General features: G+C 36.0%; 1 protein-coding gene across 2 annotated transcripts in view; it reads right to left on the reverse strand.

Moving 5' to 3' along the window:
* Positions 1 to 15,388: 15,388 nt before the first annotated feature.
* CCDC50 (coiled-coil domain containing 50) overlaps positions 15,389 to 23,384 on the reverse strand; it is a 64,885-nt gene continuing 56,889 nt past the window's right edge. For both annotated transcript variants that reach the window (XM_059391278.1, XM_059391280.1), the window contains 3 exons: positions 22,604 to 22,683; positions 17,365 to 17,471; positions 15,389 to 15,811 (listed from right to left, as the gene is read on the reverse strand). In XM_059391278.1, coding sequence (XP_059247261.1) covers positions 15,792 to 15,811; positions 17,365 to 17,471; positions 22,604 to 22,683 — 207 coding nt within the window. In that variant the 3' untranslated portion in view covers positions 15,389 to 15,791. The remainder of the gene's footprint in view (positions 15,812 to 17,364; positions 17,472 to 22,603; positions 22,684 to 23,384) is intronic.

Consider the following 23,384-nt stretch of genomic DNA (forward strand, 5'->3'; position numbering starts at 1 on the left):
CTCCACCCTGGCCCTCGGGATTCTTCCAGACCTCTTCCAGACCGTCACCTTTTCCATAAGCATCTAAATGCCACTCTCTCATGCAGATTAGAACTTGCATTTTATTTCGCATGCCTTGAGCTCCCAACCTTGCCCCCTCATTCTCAGCACTGAGAATCAGTCCCCTTCTAGGACCCAAAACAAAGAAATTATGAAAACTTCATCCACTTCCCATCCCCAGGTCCAGGACATCTCCCAAGCTTTCCTCCTGCCATCATATCACACGTGGTCATGCATGAACAGGTCATGTAGAAGAGGTCATTCTCCAATGTGATCTACCTGGCCAGCCCCTCCTCTGTGTAGGTCTGCTGCACATTCAGCGTGGGTATGACCATGTGTCCCTGGCTCCTCTCTTTAACAGGAACTTTATTCTATCATTGGTCAATTTCTCTCCATGGTTAAGCTCTTCTCTCTAGTTCATCATTCCCATCAGCATTTAAACGTGCGCAAAGATCCATGAACTCCACATTTTCTTTAATATGACTACAATTACATGGAATTAAATCCTCTGTACAGAAAAGGGCTTGGAACAGAATGTGGTGAAAAGGGTTTGTAATTGTGTTTCTGTTGGGTCCATGGATGATGTATTAATTGGTTTAGATTTTACTTACTGATATTCTAAAAATTCCTTTAATTATCATCTAATACTTTTACAGATAAAGTGTTGTTTCTGTAAAAGTATGATTTTTTTTTTTCCCTAACTAAACCAGTGCATCGGTTTTTATATACAGCCAATCCAGTTGGAAGAGTGCCCAGTCTGAGTACTGCAAAGTTTAGGCTGTCTTGCCAGCTCTGAGCGCCCTCTTCTGGCGAAAGTGCATATAACAGAAAGACAGTTAAAGTGAGTTAAAAGAAAACCACCACTTCGCATTTATCAATCACTTTGCAGGTTATGGTTTCACTTCCATTATTGTATAATGGCTAATTAATATGTTACAAATAGGGCTCTCCCTGTCTCCATGTGATATGTATATAATAATTCTGTGCTGTCTAAAACAGTAGACTTTAGCCACAGGTGAATTGTGAGTGCTTTAAACATATCTCGTTTGAATTGACTGTCTTGTAAGTGTAAAATATACACCACAGTTCAAGCGTTAAAATAGGAAAAAAGAATTTAAGGCATCTAATTAATAATTATAGTGATTACTTGTTAAAACGATAATATTTTGGCTGTATTGGGTTAAATCAAATATCTTTTAAAAATTAATTTCATCTCTTCATTTTTCACTTTTTTAAAGATTATTAATTTATTTATTTTCAGAAAAACAGTATTCATTATTTTTTCACCACACCCAGTGCTCCATGCAATCCGTGCCCTCTATAATACCCACCACCTGGTTCCCCCGACCTCCCACTACCCCCTCGCCACTTCAAACCCCTCAGATTGTTTTTCAGAGTCCATAGTCTCTCATGGTTCACCTCCCCTTCCAATTTACCCCAACTCCCTTCTCCTCTCTAACTCCCCTTGTCCTCCATGATATTTGTTATGCTCCACAAATAAGTGAAACTATATGATAATTGACTCTCTCTGCTTGACTGATTTCACTCAGTGAGTGGGAGTTGGAGTTAGAGTTGGGCTTGTGACTGCTTGGTATTCCCTATGAGTAAAGGGCAGTGAAGGGGTGAAAGGAGAGGGGAGCACATATGCCATGTGACACTCTCTGCCCTTTTGAGTGGGTCTGCTCTCCCCCACGTCCTAGCTTAACAAAACTGCAAAAAAAAAAAAAAATCTCTTTGACAAATCTCTGAACATGAGATGTGTGGCATTCATTTGAAATATTCATTTTTGCAAACATCAGTTATAAGCAACTGATAAGTCAAAAACACAATGACCATCAGGGAAATACAAATCAAAACCACAATGAGATATCACCTTAAACCAGTTAGAATGGCAAAAATTAACAAGACAGGGAACAACAAATGTTGGCAAGGATGTGGAGAAAGGGGAACCCCCCTTTAAAAAAGATTTTATTTATTTGACAGAGAGAGAGATCACAAGTAGGCAGAGCAGCAGGCAGAGAGAGAGGGGGAAGCAGGCTCCCTGCTGAGCAGAGAGCCCGATGCGGGGCTCAATCTCAGGACCCTGAGATCATGACCCGACCTGAAGGCAGAGGCTTAACCCACTGATCCACCCAGGTGCCCCGAAAGGGGACTCTTTTACACTGTTGAGGGGAATGCAAGCTGGTGCAGCCACTCTTGAAAATAGTATTGAGGTTCCTCAAGATGTTAGAAATAGAGCTACCCTATGACTCAGCAATTGCACTACTGGGTATTTACCCCAAAGATACAGACGTAGTAAAAATAAGGGACACATGCACCCCAGTGTTCATAGCAGCAATGTCCACAATCGCCAAACTGTTGGAAGGAGCCGAGATGTCCTTCAACAGATGAATGGATAAAGAAGATGTAGTTCATGTATACAATGGAATATTACTCAGCCATCAGAAAGGATGAATACCTATGATTTGCATGCATATGGATGAACTGCAGGGTATTATACTGAAAGCAACTAACGAATCGTTGAATACTGCATCAGAAACTAAAGATGTACTATATTGTTGGCTAATTGAATACACTAATAAACAACCAAAAAGCACACTCACCAAGTGGTCTCTTTAATCCTTATGCTAGAGTCTTCCTAACATTCATTAATTTAGTCATTAGATTTTGAATAAGACTCTTGTTGAAATAACTTTCTAGGCCCCAAATAGTGCTGCACGTGCCCTGGGTGCCATGTCAGCAAACCAAAATGTAGGTAACTTTCACAGCCCTCTAGGTGCTCCACTTGGTCCGAAATGCAGTATATCCACTCAGCCAATCCCCAAATGCCAAGCCAGCTATGCACTCTATACTCATTGCCTTGTTCCTTGTCACTACAAATATATAGATTTCCTACTTAATAGTCATTCATTTTTATATTTCTGACCTTTCATCCATGATCATTTTCCTTTTGCCTCGAGAACACATACATAGTTAGAGTATGACTTTCCATAGTTTTAGTTTGAAAATTTTATTTCTCAGCCATTTAAAAAACTTTACTAATGGGCAACTTGAACATATATGAGTAGAGAGAACATTATTATATGAGTAGAGAGAACATTATATTATTATAATATACCTGATTGTCCCATTCCTAATGATTGATATATGGCTGATCTTTTCTTACCTATATCTCATTCGCTTCATACCCCCTAACATCATATCATTTTGTCAGTGTATATCCCTGATACATAGGGGCTTTTTTTGTTTACAGTCTGACCCCAAAATCATCACACCTAAAAACTCAACACTAAATCCTCAATATCATCAAATATCCAGCCAGAGTGCACATCTCCCCCATCACCTTATGAATTCTGTTTTCAGTTCATTTGCAGTTAGTTAAAATATTCCTTGCATCTTATACTCCTCCTTCTCTCCAGTTTCCTCATAAGTATATTTCATTTTGGAGAATTTTTGCTATTTGTTTAATAAAGTTTCTCACAGTCCGATTTTGTAGATTGCAACCTTATTTCCTACTTAAAGTGTTCTTTAATGCCCTCTACTTCCTACAGTTTGGTAGATAAATCTAGAAACTTGGCAATTTTGTTGTTAGTATTAATTCTATTTAGAGGTATATAATATCCAATTCTCTCTCTTTTTATGATACCAAATGTTGGTGATCATTACCTAGAGCTATTAATTGAGGATTGCAAAATGATCATAATCTCATTCTATCATTTTTTTAATTTGACTACCAGTTAAAATGTTCTATAAAGGGAAACGTAGTATCATCAACTATTCATTTATTCATCAATAAGGTACCCATCTTATATATTAAAAAATACCAGGCAGGATAAATCCCCAGTTATTACCCTTATTCACCAGTTTTCAAAAATAATGAGTTGGCCCATAACATCTGTCATAGGTAAGCAGTAAGGGTTATTTTAAGAGGATAAAGATGCTTATAAAGACATGGATATAAACATATTTGATATGCTTCTATTAATTTCAGTTATTATCTTTATTGATACACAACCTCCTATGTCAGGCTAGTTGGACCTTTTGATATGACCCTAGTAGTCTTTGATAACTTCTTTGCTTTTTGGTAATAAAGATATTCCAGTTTTATCTTGTAAATGTAAGCTCATACTTAAACTAAAATGCAAGTTCTAATCTGCATGAGAGAGTGGCATCTCTATTAAGTCTGTTTTCTTTTGGTAGAAAATATTTCAAGTATTTGAAATATTATTTCATAATATTTTTAATGTTATGAAATATTAGTATTATTAATATTATGAAATATTAATGTTAACATTACAAAATATTAATATTAGTATTAATATTATGAAATGTATTTCATTAATATTAAACATATTGTGAAATAATAATATTTCAAATTATATTTCATACAATTTGAGTATGAAAAAAATGTTCATTTCTACTAGGGTGTCCATTCTTCTAGGTTTCTTGTCCTTTCCAGTGAACAAAAATGGTGGAAAATATTGTTAAAAATATGTATATGTAGGGACGTCTGAGTGGCTTGGTTGGTTAGGTATCTGACTCTTGATTTTGGCCTAGGTCATTATCTCAGGGTTGCGAGATTAAGCACCATGTAAGGCTCTGTACTGAACATGAAGCCTGCTTAAGATTCTCTTTCTCCCTCTCCCTCTAACCCTCAACCCCTCCCTCTCCAAAAAAAAATATATATATATATAAAATATATATATATAATATACATATATATAATATGTATATGTGTGTGTATAGAAAGAGAGAGAGAAGATATAATTTCATATATAGATAAAACCATTTGAAATAGTTCCCTCTGTATGATTATGTACCACCTGGGTATAGTTCAGTCCATTGTTTCATTTTACTTTGACTTTTATAGTTTCCTTTTAATGTATACAATTTTGTTTTGAAATTATTTAAAGTATCTGGTTCTAACCTCAGATCTACAAAATCAGGTATATGCCACTATGCCTGGGTTCCACATCTCCCCTACACATGTATTTCTCTGCCCTCCTTAAAGCTAACTTCAAAAATGTTGACATACCATTTTACTTGTTATAAAAAATGCATACACATAAGTATCATTTCCCCTCCTCTCCTTTTCCAGCTACATGGTAGAAAACTTTAATGCTTTCTCTACCTTGCTTTTCTCATTTAAAAATATATTCTGGAGACCAGCCTATGGCTGAGATTTCCCTCACTTCTTTTGCTGTCTAACTAGTACTCCACGATTCATTAGTCCCTAGCTATTTATGAAAACAAAATAAATTTTCCAACATTGATCTATAAAATGACAATTTGCTTTTTAAGAAATTGCCAAGAGTGATGTAAGCAAAGTGACCAAGTACATAGCCTCAAGCTCCCATTCCTCCAGAGAAATATCAAAAACACAAGCAGAAATTGTCAGAACCAACATTGTCAGAACTCTGGAAATTAATCAAGGGCTTATAGTAACCAAGTAAACATGGATTCATGAAAATTTAACTTGGAAATAGAAAAGCATTCAGTGTTTTTCTTGCTGGGCAGCAGTCTTGAAGACAGCAGCCTGTCTTTCCAGCAGGGGACCTTATTTTTGGTGCCAGAGGAAGCAGAGCAGAATTTATTTGCAAAATTATTGTATACGTCTATTCTAACCTGACTGGGGGACTAGTTGAAGGTGAGGTGCAAGGTTCTCATTCTATTTTCTCTAACTTGGAACTCACTGAGGACAGAAAAGCAGTGGGTATTATTTGAAAACATTGCAAAAGTGGATGGACAATTTGCAGACACCTGAGACAAGACATTACAGTTGAGACATAGACAGCTTAAGTCTTAGGAGGGAAACTTGGAGAAAATTTGTGAAACAGGAACAATTAAAAAAAAAACCCACCATATTTGTGCGGGAATTTAGAAAGCCATGCACAAGTTCAAGGCAAAATGAATACTCAGAAAAGATTTCAGAAGACCTTTAGCTTTGACCTCAGTGAAAATCCAGTTAAGTGTTAAAGGAAGCCTTCAGAACAAAGCCAATCTGCAAAGACTAAAAGAGATTCCTTTTCTTACCTCTAGTGTTCAAGAAAATGTCCATCAAACACAAGATGAACAAAAGCTAAGAAACAGAGACTACAGAGACCACAAATAAAAGGAATACAATCTCTGTAAACACACACACACACACAAACAAAACAAAACAAAAAAACAAAACGTCAACATCAACCCAAAAAACAACTTGGAAAAGTCACTACATAAATTAACTGCTACAACCTTCAGCAATCAAAATGTAAAATAAAAACAAAAACTCCAGGTAAAAGGAAGAACCTGGCCTCCAGCGTTACCATATTACAGTATTCAACGGTCCAGTTTTCACAGGACATACAAACTCACAAGAAATTATATGCTATCTACAAGAGACTCACTGTAAATATAATGGCATGAATAGGCTGAAAGTGAAAAGATGGGGAAAATGAACTGAGTGGCTATACTAATACCAGAAAAAATAGTCTTCAAGTCAAAAATTGCTACAAAAGGCAAAGGACATTACATAGGAGGGTTAATTTCATCTAGAAAACATAACAAACACATGTGCAACAAACGGAGTCTCAAAATAAACACAGCAAACATTAACGGAATTGAAGGGGAAATATATAGTTGGAGACTTCAATACACCACTCTGAATACAACAGCTAGACAGAAGATCAAGAAGGAAAGAGTGCACTTGTACAACACTGTAAATCTTTGTAGACCTAATATTTAGAACACCCAATGCAACAACCACATTTACTATTCTTCTCAAGTGCACATGGAATGCTGTCCAGGAGAAACTGTTAGACCATGAAAAGTCTACAGAAATTTTAAAAGATTGAAATCATACAAAGTATTTTCTCTGACTACAAAGTAATAAAGCTGAAAATCAAGAGAAGAAAGAATATTTACAAGTATGTGGAAATTAAGCCAAGCATCTTTAGACAACCAATTGGTCAAAACAAAGATCAAAAGGGAAATTAGAGTATACTTAGAGAGAAAAGAAAAAAAAAACACAACATATGAAAACTTATGGATGCTACAAAGGCAATACTCAATGTAAATGTATGTATTAAAAACAAATACATGTATTAAAAACATGTATTAAACATGTATTAAACATGTATTAAATGCATGTATTAAAAACAAATATCTCAAATCAATAACCTAACTTTATATCTTGTGGAGCTAGGAAAAAAAAAAAAAAGAAAAAGCACTATATTGAAGATTATTAGAAAGAAGACAATCATAAAGATTCAAATGGAGATGAATGAAATAGAGAACAGGAGGACAATAGAATCAGCAAAACCAAAATTGGTTCTTGGTAGTCTTCTGAGTGTGGAACTAGGAGCCACAGGATAGTGCAATCCAGAACACATGGTCAGCAAAGGGTATAGACATTCAATTTAGGTTTGGGGGATCGAATATACAACCTGGAGACTATGGTTAGTCATCAGGTACTGTATACTTGAAATCTGCTAAGAGTAGATCTCAAGAACTCTCACCACATATACACACACACACACACACACACACACACACACCTATGGAAGCTGATGAGAGAGGTGATGGCTGTGTTAGTTTCATAGTGGTCATCATTTCACAATGTATACATACATCAGAATATCACACTGTACACAATAAAGTTTTGTCAAAAATAAAAAAGAAATTAAAAAAAAAATGATCAGGAATGGGGCCTTTCAGCCAAATGTTTAGGAAGTCTTTGTGACTTTCCAGGCCCTCAGTACTGTATGAGGGTACTCTCTTTCTGAGGCACCTTGAAGGAACCCAGCAGCCGTTGACAGCAGGAATTCCAGAATGTTGGACTTACAGAGTACTTAGATGGAGATCACCAACTCTGCTGCAATGTGCTTATTACTCTATGTAAAAGAACTGAGTTAGCAATGGTTAAGTAGTGTCCCAAAGGTCCTGAAGCAAGTTCAAAGCCAGGACTAGCACCCAGGTCTCCTTATTCCTGTTAATGCATTTAGTACACTATGTCACACAACCTTCATGTCCTTAAGCATGTAACCCATATATAATGGGGAGCCAAAAAACAATCTTCAAATCCCTACCCTTACCCCATGACTTGTAGTAATCCCAAAATTCTTAAAGACGTCACCTGATTTCCAAGTTGTAGGAGGTGAATGTTCTCCTGGCTGCCTTTTAGGAAGGGGCTTTCTAGCGTGCCACAGCTCTCTGCACAAGGGCACAGTTTAACGTCCAACTCAGCCATATTACACAAAATCCAACCAATCATACCAGGTATGTCCTCCCACAGAGTAAAGGAGCTACCTTAATTGCATATTCAATTTTTTTAAATTGGCCTGTGGATATGTCTACTTCTTTCACTGTCAGCTTTCATCCATAACTCTTTAGAAAAGGAAGGTTGAAATCGACATACCGACTTTCTTCAACATTGCGCATCACCGGTGTGCCTATACATCGGTAGGGTATCAGTATAGATATATTAACAGAGATCATTTAGATTTCGTGTTACATTTGCTAGAGAAGAAACTAAGGCCTAGAGAATGTACTAATTATCACTTTAAAAATTGTTTAGTAGTTATGAAAAATAGGATCTTATTTTCAAGATACCTCCTAATTTCTGCAGCCATCAGTTTCCATTACTATGGCTTGTCTACCAAAAAAAAAAAAAAAAAAGAAAAAGAAAAAAAGAAAAAGAAACAAGCTTTTAAGATAAAAAGTCAGGGACACCAGGGTGGCTTAGTTTGGTTAAACTACCAACTTCAGCTCAGATCATGATCCCAGGGTCCTGGGATGAAGCCCCCACCCACCCACCCAGCTCAGCAGGGAGCCTGCTTCTCCCTCTGCCTACTGCCCCCCCCAGCTTGTGCTCACTCTCTAACAAATAAAATCTTAAAAAAAAAAAAAAAGATAAAACGCTATGTGGTAGTTGTTTCTATCTATTTTCTCAAAATCCACAGAGGACCAACGATAGACTTGAATTGTTGCACTCATGGAGTCTTCATTCAGATTATTCTGTGAATATCCACTTAACTGTTTTTCTCCCACATACATCAAACTAAGTCACCAACCACCACACACACTTCTTTAGGCAACTTTAGATTTAGGAGTGTTTATTGCGGACTTCAATGTACTAGGTATCAACATCAGATTTGGGAGTATTTGTTGACAATTTCAATGTACTAGATATTATCATGAGGGCTATACACGGTTATAGAACATGGATGGAACTGGAATGAGAGAAAATTCTAATGCTTTTAAATGAATACAAATTAGGGTTATGTCATTTAAAAAAAAAATACTCTTCCTCCCAGAACTTCCCAAGTCCTTGATTGCAAAAAAGAAAACATGAGACCATGGACTTAACAAATGGATGACTTTATTAAGAGAGAAGGACAAGACTGGTGTTTGCCTCAAACCATCCAGGAAAACAAGCACACTGACATATACATACTTTGGTTTAAAAATTATTCATAATATTAATGTTAAACCTGATATTTAAAGAATCAAATGGGACATAAGTGTAGAAAACAAACCATAAAAATTTAAGTTTGCATAGATGAATTAATGTAGATGTAGAACTGGCATTTAAGGGAGGCATGAGCACTGGAGAGTGCTGACTGACTAGACCACCTCAACCTCCCAAGACACACGGAAGTCACCAGCACCATGTTTCTCGTGTTCCTCAATAAGGTCATGAACAGGAACAACTTGCGCTGTGTGAAGGTGAATGGAAATAGATGATTCCGTCAGCCTAGCCCAGATGGGTGCACACATACCCACCAGTACTCAACACCAGTCACCTTTAAGGCATCCACAGAGTGTCCCTCACAGTTTCATTTAATCTCTAAAATGGCATGTGGTTTGAGGTGGCCTCTTTTGTTTTCTGTCCTCAGACAGACAACTGGATTCCATTAAGGTTCTGTTCAGTTCTATGAAGTAGCTATTTCAAAGCTGCCTTTCCTTCTGGGGCTTGGCGACAAGTTGATAGGCACCTGGGTTAACAGCTCACTCATTTTTTAAACATATCCACATTCCAGGTGTCAAAGGACTCCTTACCAAAGAATCCAAAACTGCCTGGGCACTATGCAGTTTCTCTCTCAGGAAAGCACTTTTCTGAATTATAAGACAAATGACAGCACCACCTCTCATTTCCTGAGCAACTGATTTATATGTACTCATGAAACTCTATAATCCAGCACCTTTTTAAAATATAATGCTGTTCTGGGATGGATTCTTTTTAAGGAAAACCCCCTTATAGAGAATTCTCATTGTGGAACACCATTTTTATATGCTACCTTCCCCCTGTATCTCCTCATTATTTATAATACTTCATGAAACAAATATTGGACTGCTTTTAAGAGGCAGGTGAAAAATATAGCTACTTCTGAGAAAGGGCATTTGGCTTTCTGCTTATAGCAAGAGCGTAAGTTATAGCCTACCATGATTTCAGGGGCTAATTCAATCAGAAATTAAAAAAAAAAAAAAATTCTGACATCAAAAACCCTCTTACTAAATTTAATAGCTAGAAACTATTTCAGGAATTATGGTCTGAAATTCAGTGCAACAAAAATACAGCCTAAGTATGCAATGTGTAATGGTATATTCTCTTAGCTGTATATAGCTGCTCTTAGTCCTTGCTCTTTTGTGAAGGACATGTCCCTCAAAAACCCTGTCTTTCAAGTCTCCTGTTCTTTATATATGAACCTCAGCAATGAATAATAGGGCACTAACTAAGATGCACAATTAATTCTGTCCTCATCTGAAATGCTGAAACCAGCACAATACTGGCTTGCTATGCTATCAAGAGTTATTCAAAAGGAGAAAACCATCCTCTAGTTTGCTGAGAATAAACAACAGCATATGAAATGCATTAGGAACATGTTTCTAGGCAGTATTCACAAATATAGAAGGGAAGAAGATGGTTTCCAGCACTAGATATTTCCAACAAATCAACACAATTACTTAAATGATTCTGTCAATTTATGGCATCAAACACAACCTTATAAAAACACTCTGATGTCTTCCTTACCAGCAAAAGTTTTCCTGGTTAATTTTCTCCTAAAAGTAATAAAATAGAAATACTCTTCATGTCAAAGGAGCTCCCATTTCAAGTAAATATCTCTGTTTTGTTTGGTTTTCTCTTTTTTTTTTCTTTTGGTCAATGGTATGCATTTAAAAACACAAGAGTGTTGGTGAAATCCTACAAAACAGTAATAATTGACTTTGCTACAAAATACAACCTTTGGAAGTATCTTCCACATACCATGTAACAGAAAGGCAGTCAACTCTCAATTACATAGAATAACTTAGAGAATCTGATGAGGAAAACTCTCACTCTCCTACCACCAGCCTGTTTTGGTCATGCCGCTGCTCGTTCACAAACTGAGAGGCAATTCAATGAAATGATGTATACATCAGTACACAGGTCATGCATAGCTCAGCGGGGGGAAATCCAGAGTTTCTGATGGCAAGGATGTTTGCGGATCACCTGTGAATTTCAGATCTCAAAGGCGAGTTGACAGTCATTCACATATCGGAAGTACAGTACTCTGACCTTCGTCAGAATCAAACTAATTTAAGGCAATACTGCTCCTTGAGACATTGCTGGCAAAAAGGGCAAGCCTCATCAGAAAGTGACTCTGTAAGAAGTAAAAATTTCCCAGTTTACCCCTTCTTTTGTTACTTCTCTGGAAGTAAATTTCAGCATTTCCAACAATTAAATGGCAGGAGCAACAACAGCCTTGACTTTCCCTTTAATAAGCCTTAGTATCTTCAGGGGTAAAGGAGACTCTTTGACCAGGAATCTGGATGACACTGTGCCCATGCAGCATTATCAGAACAGTCTCCAGTTTGCTCCCCCTGACCACAGTCCCTGTTACAAGCTAAAGGAGAAAAACAGGATTTTATCAACAGGAAGATAAGCAGTTTCAGCTTTAAGACTCACAGGCACCACCAGATGTGAGGAGAAAATGGCACCACTTTATCTAGTCACTTCTCTAGCTATGAGCAGTAGGTAAGGGACAAAGTACTTTAAAAATCTGTTTTGTTTTGTTTTGTTTTGTTTTTTCCTTTTGGCCGAGAGAACAGGTTTTGGTAATTTTAAGATTGTTTCTAAAAAGCCAACATTATGAGAATATGGCACACCACATCTGGTGAAATCAACCTGAATGTTGTTCTCTTTCACAGTAGTACTGTTTTATCAAAAGGGAAAAAAGCCTTTCAGTGCCAATTCTATTCTGTTCTCAGTCCCTTGGAAAGCTGATTACACTGGGGTCTCACTCCCTTTATTTAGAGGGAAGATCTTATATCCAGTCACCAGTTACCTTTCAAGATAACCATCACTGAATCAATGAATAATCCTGATTTTCCCCGAAGTGATTTTTATACAAAGGCAACACCCCTTAAAAATCAAGGCCCTAAAATGTTAACCACAGATGTGGTAAACTGAATGCACCATATTATATAGCAGGTGTTTCCAAAGAACAATTTGGCACAACACAAAAATTAGAGAGTATTTGACAGTATTGAGGAAGAATAATTATCCATTAAAAGTTAACTATATTTATACTGAAAAGTCCTGACATCGATGGAAAGGTGTGGACAGAGTCAGCAATGAATTTAGTCACCATCCAGTTCAGCTGCAGACCACAGTAGAGAAGAAAAGGGGAAAATGAGTCCAGTTCACAATGTTCTAGAGTTCAGGGGAACACAAGGCCCAAGGTCACACACCTTGGACTATGTTGATTGAGATCCAAGTGGCCACTGAAAATTTGAAAAGGTTTTCCTCCTGAGAAATATCTATCCATATCTTTCTTTTCTAATTTAGATGTTTCTCTATGATCAAAAACTGTGAAGTCGTTTTTTGCAGTTCATTAGTCTGTTGCTGGTTGCTATAAAGTCACTTGAGAAAAAGTAACTCAAAGGTATGCAAAGTCACTTTCTAAAAATCGCAATGTTCTTTTGAAGCATATGTAGCAACTGTCCAGTCTCCTGTAAAATAATTATGTCTAACAACAGTTTCACACTACAGATTTCTTCAATTCAGAACATTTAATCTGACCCTTGTCTGACTTTGCTTCCAGGCAATGAATTACAAAAAGTTAGGCTGGGGGAAGAGGGTATACACATCCAGTAGCCTTATGATAAGGCTCTATAACATACTGTGCTCATTCAGCAATACCAGTGTTAATGGGGCCTTCAGGGAAAAGAAGTACAGAAACAGATTTCCAAGGCCAGCATATTAGTTTACATCACCACATTAGAGCATAATACACTGTGGGCCTAAAAATTAAATTGCCTGTGGTCCAGTGGTAGAAAGAGGAACAAAATGTTTCCATATTTATATAAATATAACAAAGTGAAAAGCAGAGAACACAGTGAAGAATGTTTGTTAGTTCCTTTTAATATAGTTGTTACTTCTATAGTCAAAGGTAATAATTAATCTTAAAGATAATATAATCTTAAAGATAATAATATTTGAATGAGAATAAGAGGATTTAACTAATATGAAGAAAAGAATCACTCTGATATTCTTTGAAAGTGTCTGCTTTACAAAAAATAAAAATATTTTAAAATTCTAATTTTTTAAAAACCTAAAAAAAAAGTTAACTAATTTTCAATACAGATGTTGAGTTACGTGTCACAGGGAATTATCACCTCTGGGCACTAAGACAGCTGAAACACTAATATCCAAGGGTTAAGTGTTAAGTGGACTAACATTTTTTTGAATGAAAAGATCTCCAGACAGCATTTTACAGTAATAAATATGATTGGCTAGAGTACATAAGAAGCAAGACAAATGCAGAATTCCTAAAGTAAATCTGATCATTGTATGAGATAGAAAAATAAACATTTATGAAATAAAAATAAAAATATGGCAAATGATGTTGCCCATTTGCCTATCAAAATAAAAATACATTGTTTTCTTTTTTTAAAAGTTACCACACACCAAAAAATTTAAAACATGAAACAAAATCACAGGGCAGACAAAGAAAAGTACAGCATTAATAGAAGTCAACAAGGCCTAAGTTTTGGATACTGAAAGCACCCTCTAGAATTTGACTAAGGCTAGGACCCCCATTTCATCTGCCCTTGCCTACTGAATTGAAAACTGCTTCATTCATTTCATCAGGGTCATTCAAAGTCCTATTTGTTTTTCTCTTTCCCCATTTCTTGACTCATATTTTAGTGTTTCTTTCTTTCTAGATTATCATTTCCCTAAACTTGACTCTTAGCTACCTTTCACCCACACTTCTGCAATCCAAAAACTTTTTGAACTAAAGATCTTTTTCAAAATGAAAGGACCTAAATCCACTCAGAATTCTAAATAGCTTCCTGAATACTGCCTGACTTCAAAGACTATCCGGAAAGATAAGGCAAAAAATAGGCAGTTTCCAGTGGGAAAAGAATGGACTAACCACTTTTTCCTCTACTCACCTCCATATTTCTTTCCTGAACAAACACTATACTGGAATGTCAAAAATGTCAGATTCATATAATGAAAAATAATGGAAAGTTAAGCTGAAGGGAAATTTTATATATATATATATATATATATATATATATATATATATATATATAGAATATATATATATATACACACACCATGATTGCCATTTACATTAACTAACTAGTATGGGAAAATAAGCATTTCCACAAGGTTAGAAACTGGACAAAGACTAGGTTTCTCAAAGAAGGCTTTAAAGGTCCTGTACAAAGGAATCCAATGCCATGAATCACTACCGAATATGTGGAGCTAAATACCTGGATAAAGAATCACTGTATCCACTTCAACTTCATGTTGAGTTCATCTGACTACTGACTGATAGATAAAATACTCTTTGAGCGGTTGCCAACAAATACCATCATTTTTTAAGCAAGTGGAAAACTTATCAATCTATGTCCACAGAGAATGACGGCATTACCACTTACATAAACATTTTTCCAATTCTACTTCCCTTGGCTCTATCTGTAAATGTAAAAGAAGAGAAGAGATACAACCCTTTTTTACTTTTTCACTTTCAGCTGAATTTGCACAGACCTGAGTTAATATTTCATAGAATTAAACTTTTGCCAATAAATACTAATAAATAGCCCAATGCCCAGAGGCCTCATAAAGACTTGGTATTAAGCTGAAGAAGAGGGAAAGTGTCAGAGAATGACATCTGGGCCAATTCTCCCAGGACAGCTTATAAGGATAAAACTGCTACAGTCCTGGTGGTCAGCATAACATGTTCCAACTGTTCCAGGTTTTCTACTTTTTTTTTTTTTAATACTTTATGGTTGCGATTTTTTTTTTTAATTTTCCTGAAGAATACAAAAAGCAAAAGGTTCTTTAATATACCATACACTAATGCACGAAAAAAGCTATTTCTTATATTCTTTTATTCTGTATTGCTTCCAGACATTATGTTTTATTCTGATCATAATCTCCACAAAATTCTAACTGCTAAATAAAGCCTAGTCTCTAGATACCAGTACTCCATTCCTAACAAAAAGGATATTTCACAGAGCTTTTAGACATTATATCCCAGGAAGCATATGTAGCAGAGAGGTGGCCAATATTCAGTAGCTAGATTTTCCTGTACTGCCCAAGTGATCAGGAATAAACAAACATTTTAAACGAATTAAAATTATTTATGGTCAGAACACTTGAAGATAAATCCCAGGAATACAAACCCAGGAGGAAAAAAATGAGTGTGGAATGCATTCTGTATCATCCAGTAATGTTTGCTACAATGAGTCCGTTCTCAAGGCAGATTCCTAGGGTTTTACTGCTTATGATGGAAACCTTGGAAAGGAGGAAAAAAGAAGAAACACCATTAAGGACAAAACCTTGGAAATGCTCTGCTTTTTCCCTGCTCGGGCAAAATCACTTATCTTCATTTCTATGCATGTCTTCTTTGTTCTTGATTGTAAAATATTTACATACAGAGTCAATGTGCTATCTTAGTATTGTATATCAAATGTATGTCAAAGATAGACCTCCCCTAAAAAAGCAGTGCATTAATTTGAGGGGAAAAAAAAAAATCATGAGCTACTTCCAGTTAAGCCAGCCACATTGGAAAGTCTGCCAAAGGATGGAAATTAAAGTGTAAGGGTTGTTTTGGTAATGTCCAACTAATTCTGCCTTTTACATAATGTCCTTTGTCTGATCAACCCTGTATGAATGTCCGAATGGAGAGGGTTGGGGTTAGGAGACCTTTCTAAAAAGATATAAGTGCTTGGCAACCTCCTGCTCCCTGAAATTCTCATTTAATTTGTCTGGAGCAGCACCTGTATACTGGTATTTTGTGATGATCACAGGGGGAAAAATAAATTAAAGAAGTTTGGGAAGGCATGACCATTAGATTTGTTAAAGGATAATAAAAGCATGACCTAAGAAATCTTCAAAAGCTGTACCAAATAACAGGTATCAATTTACAGGACTTAATATTTATAAAGACTATTGCAATGTGCTTTCATGTATTTTATTTATATGATCCTGACAACACTGACACTATTAAAATCACTTCCATTTTTAGATGAGAAAATTAATATAAGAATTACCACCTTTTCGTTATTTCATTTTATGAGTGAATTTGTATGCTTGGTAGAACAGCTACATGCAACCATTCTTTTCTTTTTAAAGATTTGGCACAAAAATAAGTAAATAAATAAAATGAAGATCTGGTCCAACTTAGACTTCATATTCTTTCATTTCCTTTGCCCAGATTTTCTTTTGTGTGACAGAAGTTTTGTGTGAATTGTACATATATATGTGTATACTTTATTAATTTTAATTTCTTTCCTTTTTTTAACTTTTTATTAAGTCCTAGTTAGTTGACATACACTGTAATATTCGTTTCAGGTGCACAATAGAGCGACTCAACACTTCCCACACAGCCCCTGGTGCTCCTCACAAGGGCCTCCTTCACCCCAACCCCCTATTCACCCACCCTCCCTTTGCCCTCCTTTCTGATAACCATCACTTTGTCCTCTGCAGTTAAGAGTCTGTTTTCTTGGTTTCTCTCTCTCTCTTTTTTTTTTCTTTTCCCTTTGCTCTTTGTTTTGTTTACAGTCACCCTTTAACAATCTGATAAAAGCTACAAATTCTCCCTACGGGAAAATGCACATACATAGACCATCTGGCATTCAAATTAGGGTGTTCTGTTTTCTGTTTTATCTTTTATATTTTTTAACAAATGAAGAATACTATAATGATGTTCCAAAAGAAACGATAACTTATTCTGCCACTCTAGCGATCTATAAGACATCATTTAATTTTTCCACCATACCATGAGGATTGTTAAAAAAAAAAAAAAAAAAAAATCCTAAGCTTGATCACATATATATTTTTCTTACCTTTATGAGTGGATTCTGATTTTGAGAAATGACGCGTGGAATTATGCTGGTTTGTAAAATGAGTGTAATCCAGATCTTCAGCATCCGTCATGATAGGTGGTGGTGGCCTGAAGGGAAGTCCGAATTTAAAGAGATACTCTAATTAGTGGTGACTACAACTCCACCTCTGATTGGAATACATGGTAAAAACATTTTAGTAGAAATGCAAAGCCACATTGTAGTAGAATTCTCGTCTTAGTTCCTTGCCTGTTGCATAACCTTGAATAAATTATTTTATCTTACTGTGCCTTTGCTTTCATATACATAATTCAATAAAAACAAATATTTTCTGAGCACCTAGTACGTAGGAAGCATTGTGCTAAGGACGAGAGAAAAAACAATTACATGTATGACTACTGCCATTGAGAAATTGACTTTCTTTTGGTAGATTTTAAGAAGAAAAAGAAGAAAAAAAGTAAAGGATAGAAAAGAAGTAATAAAGTTAAACAAGGAAGAAGGAAAAAGAGAGGGTGAGGGTGGCGGGTCAGGAGGGAGGACAGGAAAAAAGGAAAGGGGAGGGCGAGGATATGGCTCAGCCTGTAAAATCTAGAGCAAAGTTCCTCAGTCCACTAGGTGGCAAAGCAGAGCTTAGAGAAGGAAAGCACAGTCACACACCGGCAACTTTTCATGTCAAAAGGAGACAAAATGTAAAAACACTGGGGAATTTTTATTACTCCAAAACTGTAATTATTTTAAAATTCACGTGACATAGTGTTTTTTTGTTGTTGTTGTTTTTTGGGTTTGTTTTTTTTTTTGCAAACTCTTGGCATTGATGAAGATAAGGAACAAAATCTCTCATCAGAGGTGTATTAAATGCTGCACTAGAGCATGGAACCAGAAGAGGTAACAGAGTATGTCAAATAAATGAGCACGCTGAAGGACGTTGTTTGTAACCATATATGCAATCTGGAAGGCACCATTATACTGCAGTTCAGAAAGGTATGATGAATTTGATACAAACGGCTCTGTCATGCAAGAATAAAGACAAGTGATTTTAAATTTCTCCATCGGTCTCTAAGCAGCAGGTCTCTGAGTATTTGGAGTCTGCCACAGGTCAGCACAGGATGTAAGCTTGAGGACTGTGCTATGGGCTCTCCTCAGATGATCTCAATGAATTTTCAGGACCAGTCTACAGGGCAGCTATCACATACATACTTCAGAGTTACACTGGATTAGATGAGGCAAGTGATCTGTCCAAACTCACACAGTTGTTAAATGGCAGGGGTGGGGCTCAAACTTGACTCCTCTTCAAAACCAGTGTGCTCTTCACTACACTCCGCTGTGCTACACACATGTGTATTTTTATCAGCAGCAGTATCTGCATTCAAGACTATACACAGACGTATGTATCTTACACTTTCAGATGGTATTTGGCTTATATTTTTATATTTTCATGCCTTTGTTCTGCATATATAACTAATATATAATATAATTGAGCATAAAATGATACAGTATTTTTAATTTTTCTTATTTTTCACTTTAACTACTTGTTTTCAAATGCTAGAAATGAAACATAGTGTTTTTCTTTCATTATTGACTAACAGTTTATAACAAGTGCCTTAAAAAGCAGTGTTAGGAGTTAGCAGGAAGAGTTGAGACAAACAATCAGACTCTAGAATTAAGAAACTCAACTTCAAAAAGAAGGTGGTTCAAGAAGTAGCTTAGGCCCAAGAAAACAGTACTGGTCATCAGGACGGCAGAGTCTCATCTCCACTCCTCCATTAAACTCTCATATTAGGTGATCAAAAGCCAGAAAAACAAAAGCCAAGTGTAACTCTCAAAAACAAACCAAACAAAAACACAACAAACAAAAACCCATGATTACTGCCTTACCATCAACCTATCAAGGAAAAGGATGCTAACGTGTGAAACAACACAAGGAACTTCCATGGGCTAGGGTCTCCACGGGCTAAAGAAATCAATTCTCTATTTTCTTCGTATCCTGTCTGCTTAGTTTGTTTTCTGGTTTTTGTTGTTGTTGTTGTTTAAGATTTTAGAGAGGAACAGAACACATGCACACAAGCAGGGGAAGGGCAGAAGGAGAGGGAGAGACAGAGTCTCAAACAGACTCTCCACTCAATGCAGAACCAAGAGTCCACGGCTTAACTGACTGAGCGGCCCAGCCACCCTACGTCTGCCCAGTTTTTTATTACACACCAAACAAATCTTGGCTTATGGCTTCCAGTAGTCCTATCAAGCTATCTGCCGCACTGGAGACATTGTTGTAAAGCTAAGGATATTCATATTCAAAATCAGGAAAAGCTTGCTAACCAATAGTCTGTTTCATAATTTTAGAAGTATTAGGAATACCTGTTTCCTATTGTTCTCACAAAATAATTTAAATGTTTAAGTCAGCAACACAGCCAAATACCTTTCAGAATTCACTCAAAAATCATTTCTTCAGGTGCCTGGGTGGCTCAGCCTGGTAAGCATCCAACTCTTGGTTTTGGCTCAGGTTATGATGACAGAGTCCTGGGATCAAGTCCCAAGTAAGGCTCCCTGCTCAGTGGAGTCTGCTTCTCCCTCTCTCTCTCTCCCCACCCATACCCCCACTCATGCTCTCTCTTTCAAATAAATAAAATTAAATTAAATAAGTCATTTCTTTAAGAGGCCCTCCAAGATACCTGGACCAGGCAATCTCCTTATTCTCTTATAATACCATGTACTTTTCATCCAAAGCATTTAACATGGTAATAGTTATTTATACTATTGTTCAGATGATACATTTCATCAGAACAAAAAACAGTTCTTTCTTGTTAACTGCTGCTTACTCTAACTATGGGCAATTATTAGGACACTCAACAAATATCTAATGAATAAGTAGAGATAAATATATTTCATACTCATAAGAATGCTAAATGAGATTTTTTAAATGCTTATGTTTTTCTAAGGGAAGAATGCAAATAAAATACCAGGAGTATGATGAGTATAAAATCCTACACTTTATAAGATTTTGGAACTTGGTTGAAACTTTTCTCAGTTATAAAGTGTCTAAATTAAGTCAGATCGCCAACTGACTTTGCATTTCCTTAGAGAGGATAGAAAATCTTGTAATGGACAAAGAAACTGATTTTGGACCATGAGTGTTACAAGCTCTCATGATAATTTGTTTTCCCTCTACTACTATTATCACTATACTGAAGTAAACTTCTAGACCTAGGATGTTCCGTGATCCTTAAATCCATCTCTTTCTGTACAAACAGGTAAGTAAATCCACCATACTTAAACATGAAGGAGGAAATAGAAAATGTGAAAGAGGAAACCACAGACTAACCAGAAAGCATATATTCTAATATTAGTTGTACAAGATCTGTGGTAGTATGCTTACTTTTTAACTATGAAATACAAATTTCATAAAATTCTCATTTTTATTTTGTCACCTATATCTAGATCTATATCTATACATATGATCTTTCTATAACTGACACTTAAAGACAAATGTTCCCTTCAAGTCAATAAAAGACTTCAGTTCTATGAGTCACAGGTCACTTTCACTCATTTAAAATAGCTATTTTAATACTGGATCATTTGTTTATTCATCTTCAATATACCAAATATTTTTAAAGTAACTTACATTTCAGAAACTTGTTTTCAACTTCAATACATCTTTTTAAATAGACATTCCAGACTACTCTATCATATCTGATGTCAAAATTATTAGTGTTTAAAGTGCCCCAAAATTTAGGAGACTACAGAAAAACCCAAAAGATGTTTTAATTCAGTTGAGTAAAGAAAATGTAATAAACCACTTATTTACCTACTGAGAAGACATTAATTACTTCTTATTTTACTTGGATATTGCAGGGATGAAAATAAAGTCTGCCTTAAAAAAACCTTTGGCTGCTGGGGAGAGAGGGGTATGGAGAAGATGGTTGGGTAATGGGCATTGCAGAGGGTATGTGCTATGGTGAGTGCTGTGAAGTGTGTAAGCCTGACGATTCACAGACCTGTACCCCTGGGGCAAATAATACATTATATGTTAATAAAAAAAATTAAAACAAAAACAAAAACAAAAACCTTTGGCATGTGCTTACTTAAAATATCTAAGAAGAATTAACTTTAAACAATTGATAGAATATACTACTGTTGCCCCAAGAGCCTTACAAACCTGAGGTAGTTTTCTGAAGGATATTATCTTCTAAGAGCCCATGGGTTTTAAAAATAGAATACAGCCTTTTTTTTTTTTTTTTTAATTTTTTTTTAAAGTAGGTAGGTGTTGAGCCAACATGGGGCTTGAACTCATGACCCTGAGATGAAGACCTGAGCTGAGATCAACAGTCAGATGTTTAACTGACTGAGAGACTCAGACATCCCAAAACAATTTGGCATTCTAAGGACACTAAACATATTCTCTTTAAGCCAAAAAGTCTAGCAGCTTAAGTGTGGGCAGTTAGTAGCAACAGTAGTGTATATTTTTCAATGTGATAAAGCTAATACATATATTAATAATTAGGATCAATATTCAAAGTTTTAAAAGAATTTTCAAAATGTGAAATTTAGTGTTAATTCTGTCTTTCTGTATATAATATTCTTTCTATTCCAAATAGGTTGTTTTTTTTTTTTTTTTAAGCCACAGGAAGCAATAAAGGACAAAGAGAACAAAAAAAGGTTGCTTCCTCGGAGACTTAAATATTGCTAACTTGAGGTAGGAGGTAGAAAGATTGCATATACTCCTTGAACTATGACCCAAGGCTGTTTGAGAGAAGTCCAAAAGTACATCTACTATAGCCACAGCTATTTGATATAGTTGGATTTAGAATAGTCTGCCATGTCTCAAGTAGGTGCCAAGACTTTGAGATTCACGCAGAAATGAACTTAAGTATGTGTAAAGATCAAGCACACACCAGTATGACCATGAAACTCAGTAAAACTTCAAAAGCTGAGATTTTACTGGGAAATTGTTTAAGTTCATCCCTTCTTAGCTGAGGGCTGTGAATCCAAAGACAAGAACTTGTCCTAACAAAAATACACATCATTCTTTATATGCCCTAGTTTCTGTAAAATTATGATCTTCCTGATTTGACTTGATCGACCCAGTTTAAGAAACAAAGTTTGAGAATAATCCCGCAAGACTTGATACCACCTTACAACTGCCAATTTCTGGATCTCCTCTCCAAAGAACACTCTTCTCAGACTATCCACATCTCCTTACTCACCCCAAGGTCAAGTTCCTCACTCCCCTTTCCAGGTGGCATCTTACCGTGCTGGCCTGTCATTCTTAGAACGGTGAGGGTCATCACTCTCTTTCAACTTTGAGTGTGCTGATTTAGTTGTTTTTGGCTAAGGATAGGAAAAAAGAAAAAAAAAAAGGAAGAAAAAAAGAGAAAAGAAAAGAAAGGAAAAGAAAAGCAAAAGAAAAAACATACATATAGAAAACAGCAAATGGTAAGATTGTTAGGTTTAGAAAATATCTAAATCATATCAAACTATAGCAATTTCAACTTACGTTCACATGAACAACAGTAAGATATTTTTACATACAGTCACTCAGATAAAAAAAAATTATAGTCACAAACCTATGCTGGAAGTGGTCAGTAGATGAGAGATGAGTGGGCTAACTACACATCAACACGCTCCCTGACAGCAGTGTGCCTGGTCACCCATTATTAACATAAAGCTGCACAACAGCTGACAAGAACTTCCCGAGTCTGTGGAATGTAGGTCTGTGCTCTTAAACTTATTTCTGAACATGTGACTTGGGGATGGTGATTTTCAAGCCAGGAAACTAAGGAACATTCAATTCAACCTTTCTATCAGAAGAATGATGCCAGCACCAATTACAGAATCTAGGAACTAAAGAAGTCTTGATACTTGCTAGAAGTGTGGCCTTCCCCTTTTATTGCTTGATTTGTGATTTTTAAAAATACTCACTTCTTCACAGTTGAGCTAACAAAGAATCCAAGTAACTCCTGGGCAATTATTTGTAGCTTAACTTATAGAGCAGAAGCATTTGGGAGCCCTTCTACTAAAATGAAATACAT

This window comes from Mustela nigripes, chromosome 2, assembly GCF_022355385.1.
Source record: "Mustela nigripes isolate SB6536 chromosome 2, MUSNIG.SB6536, whole genome shotgun sequence".
Lineage (NCBI taxonomy): Eukaryota > Metazoa > Chordata > Mammalia > Carnivora > Mustelidae > Mustela > Mustela nigripes.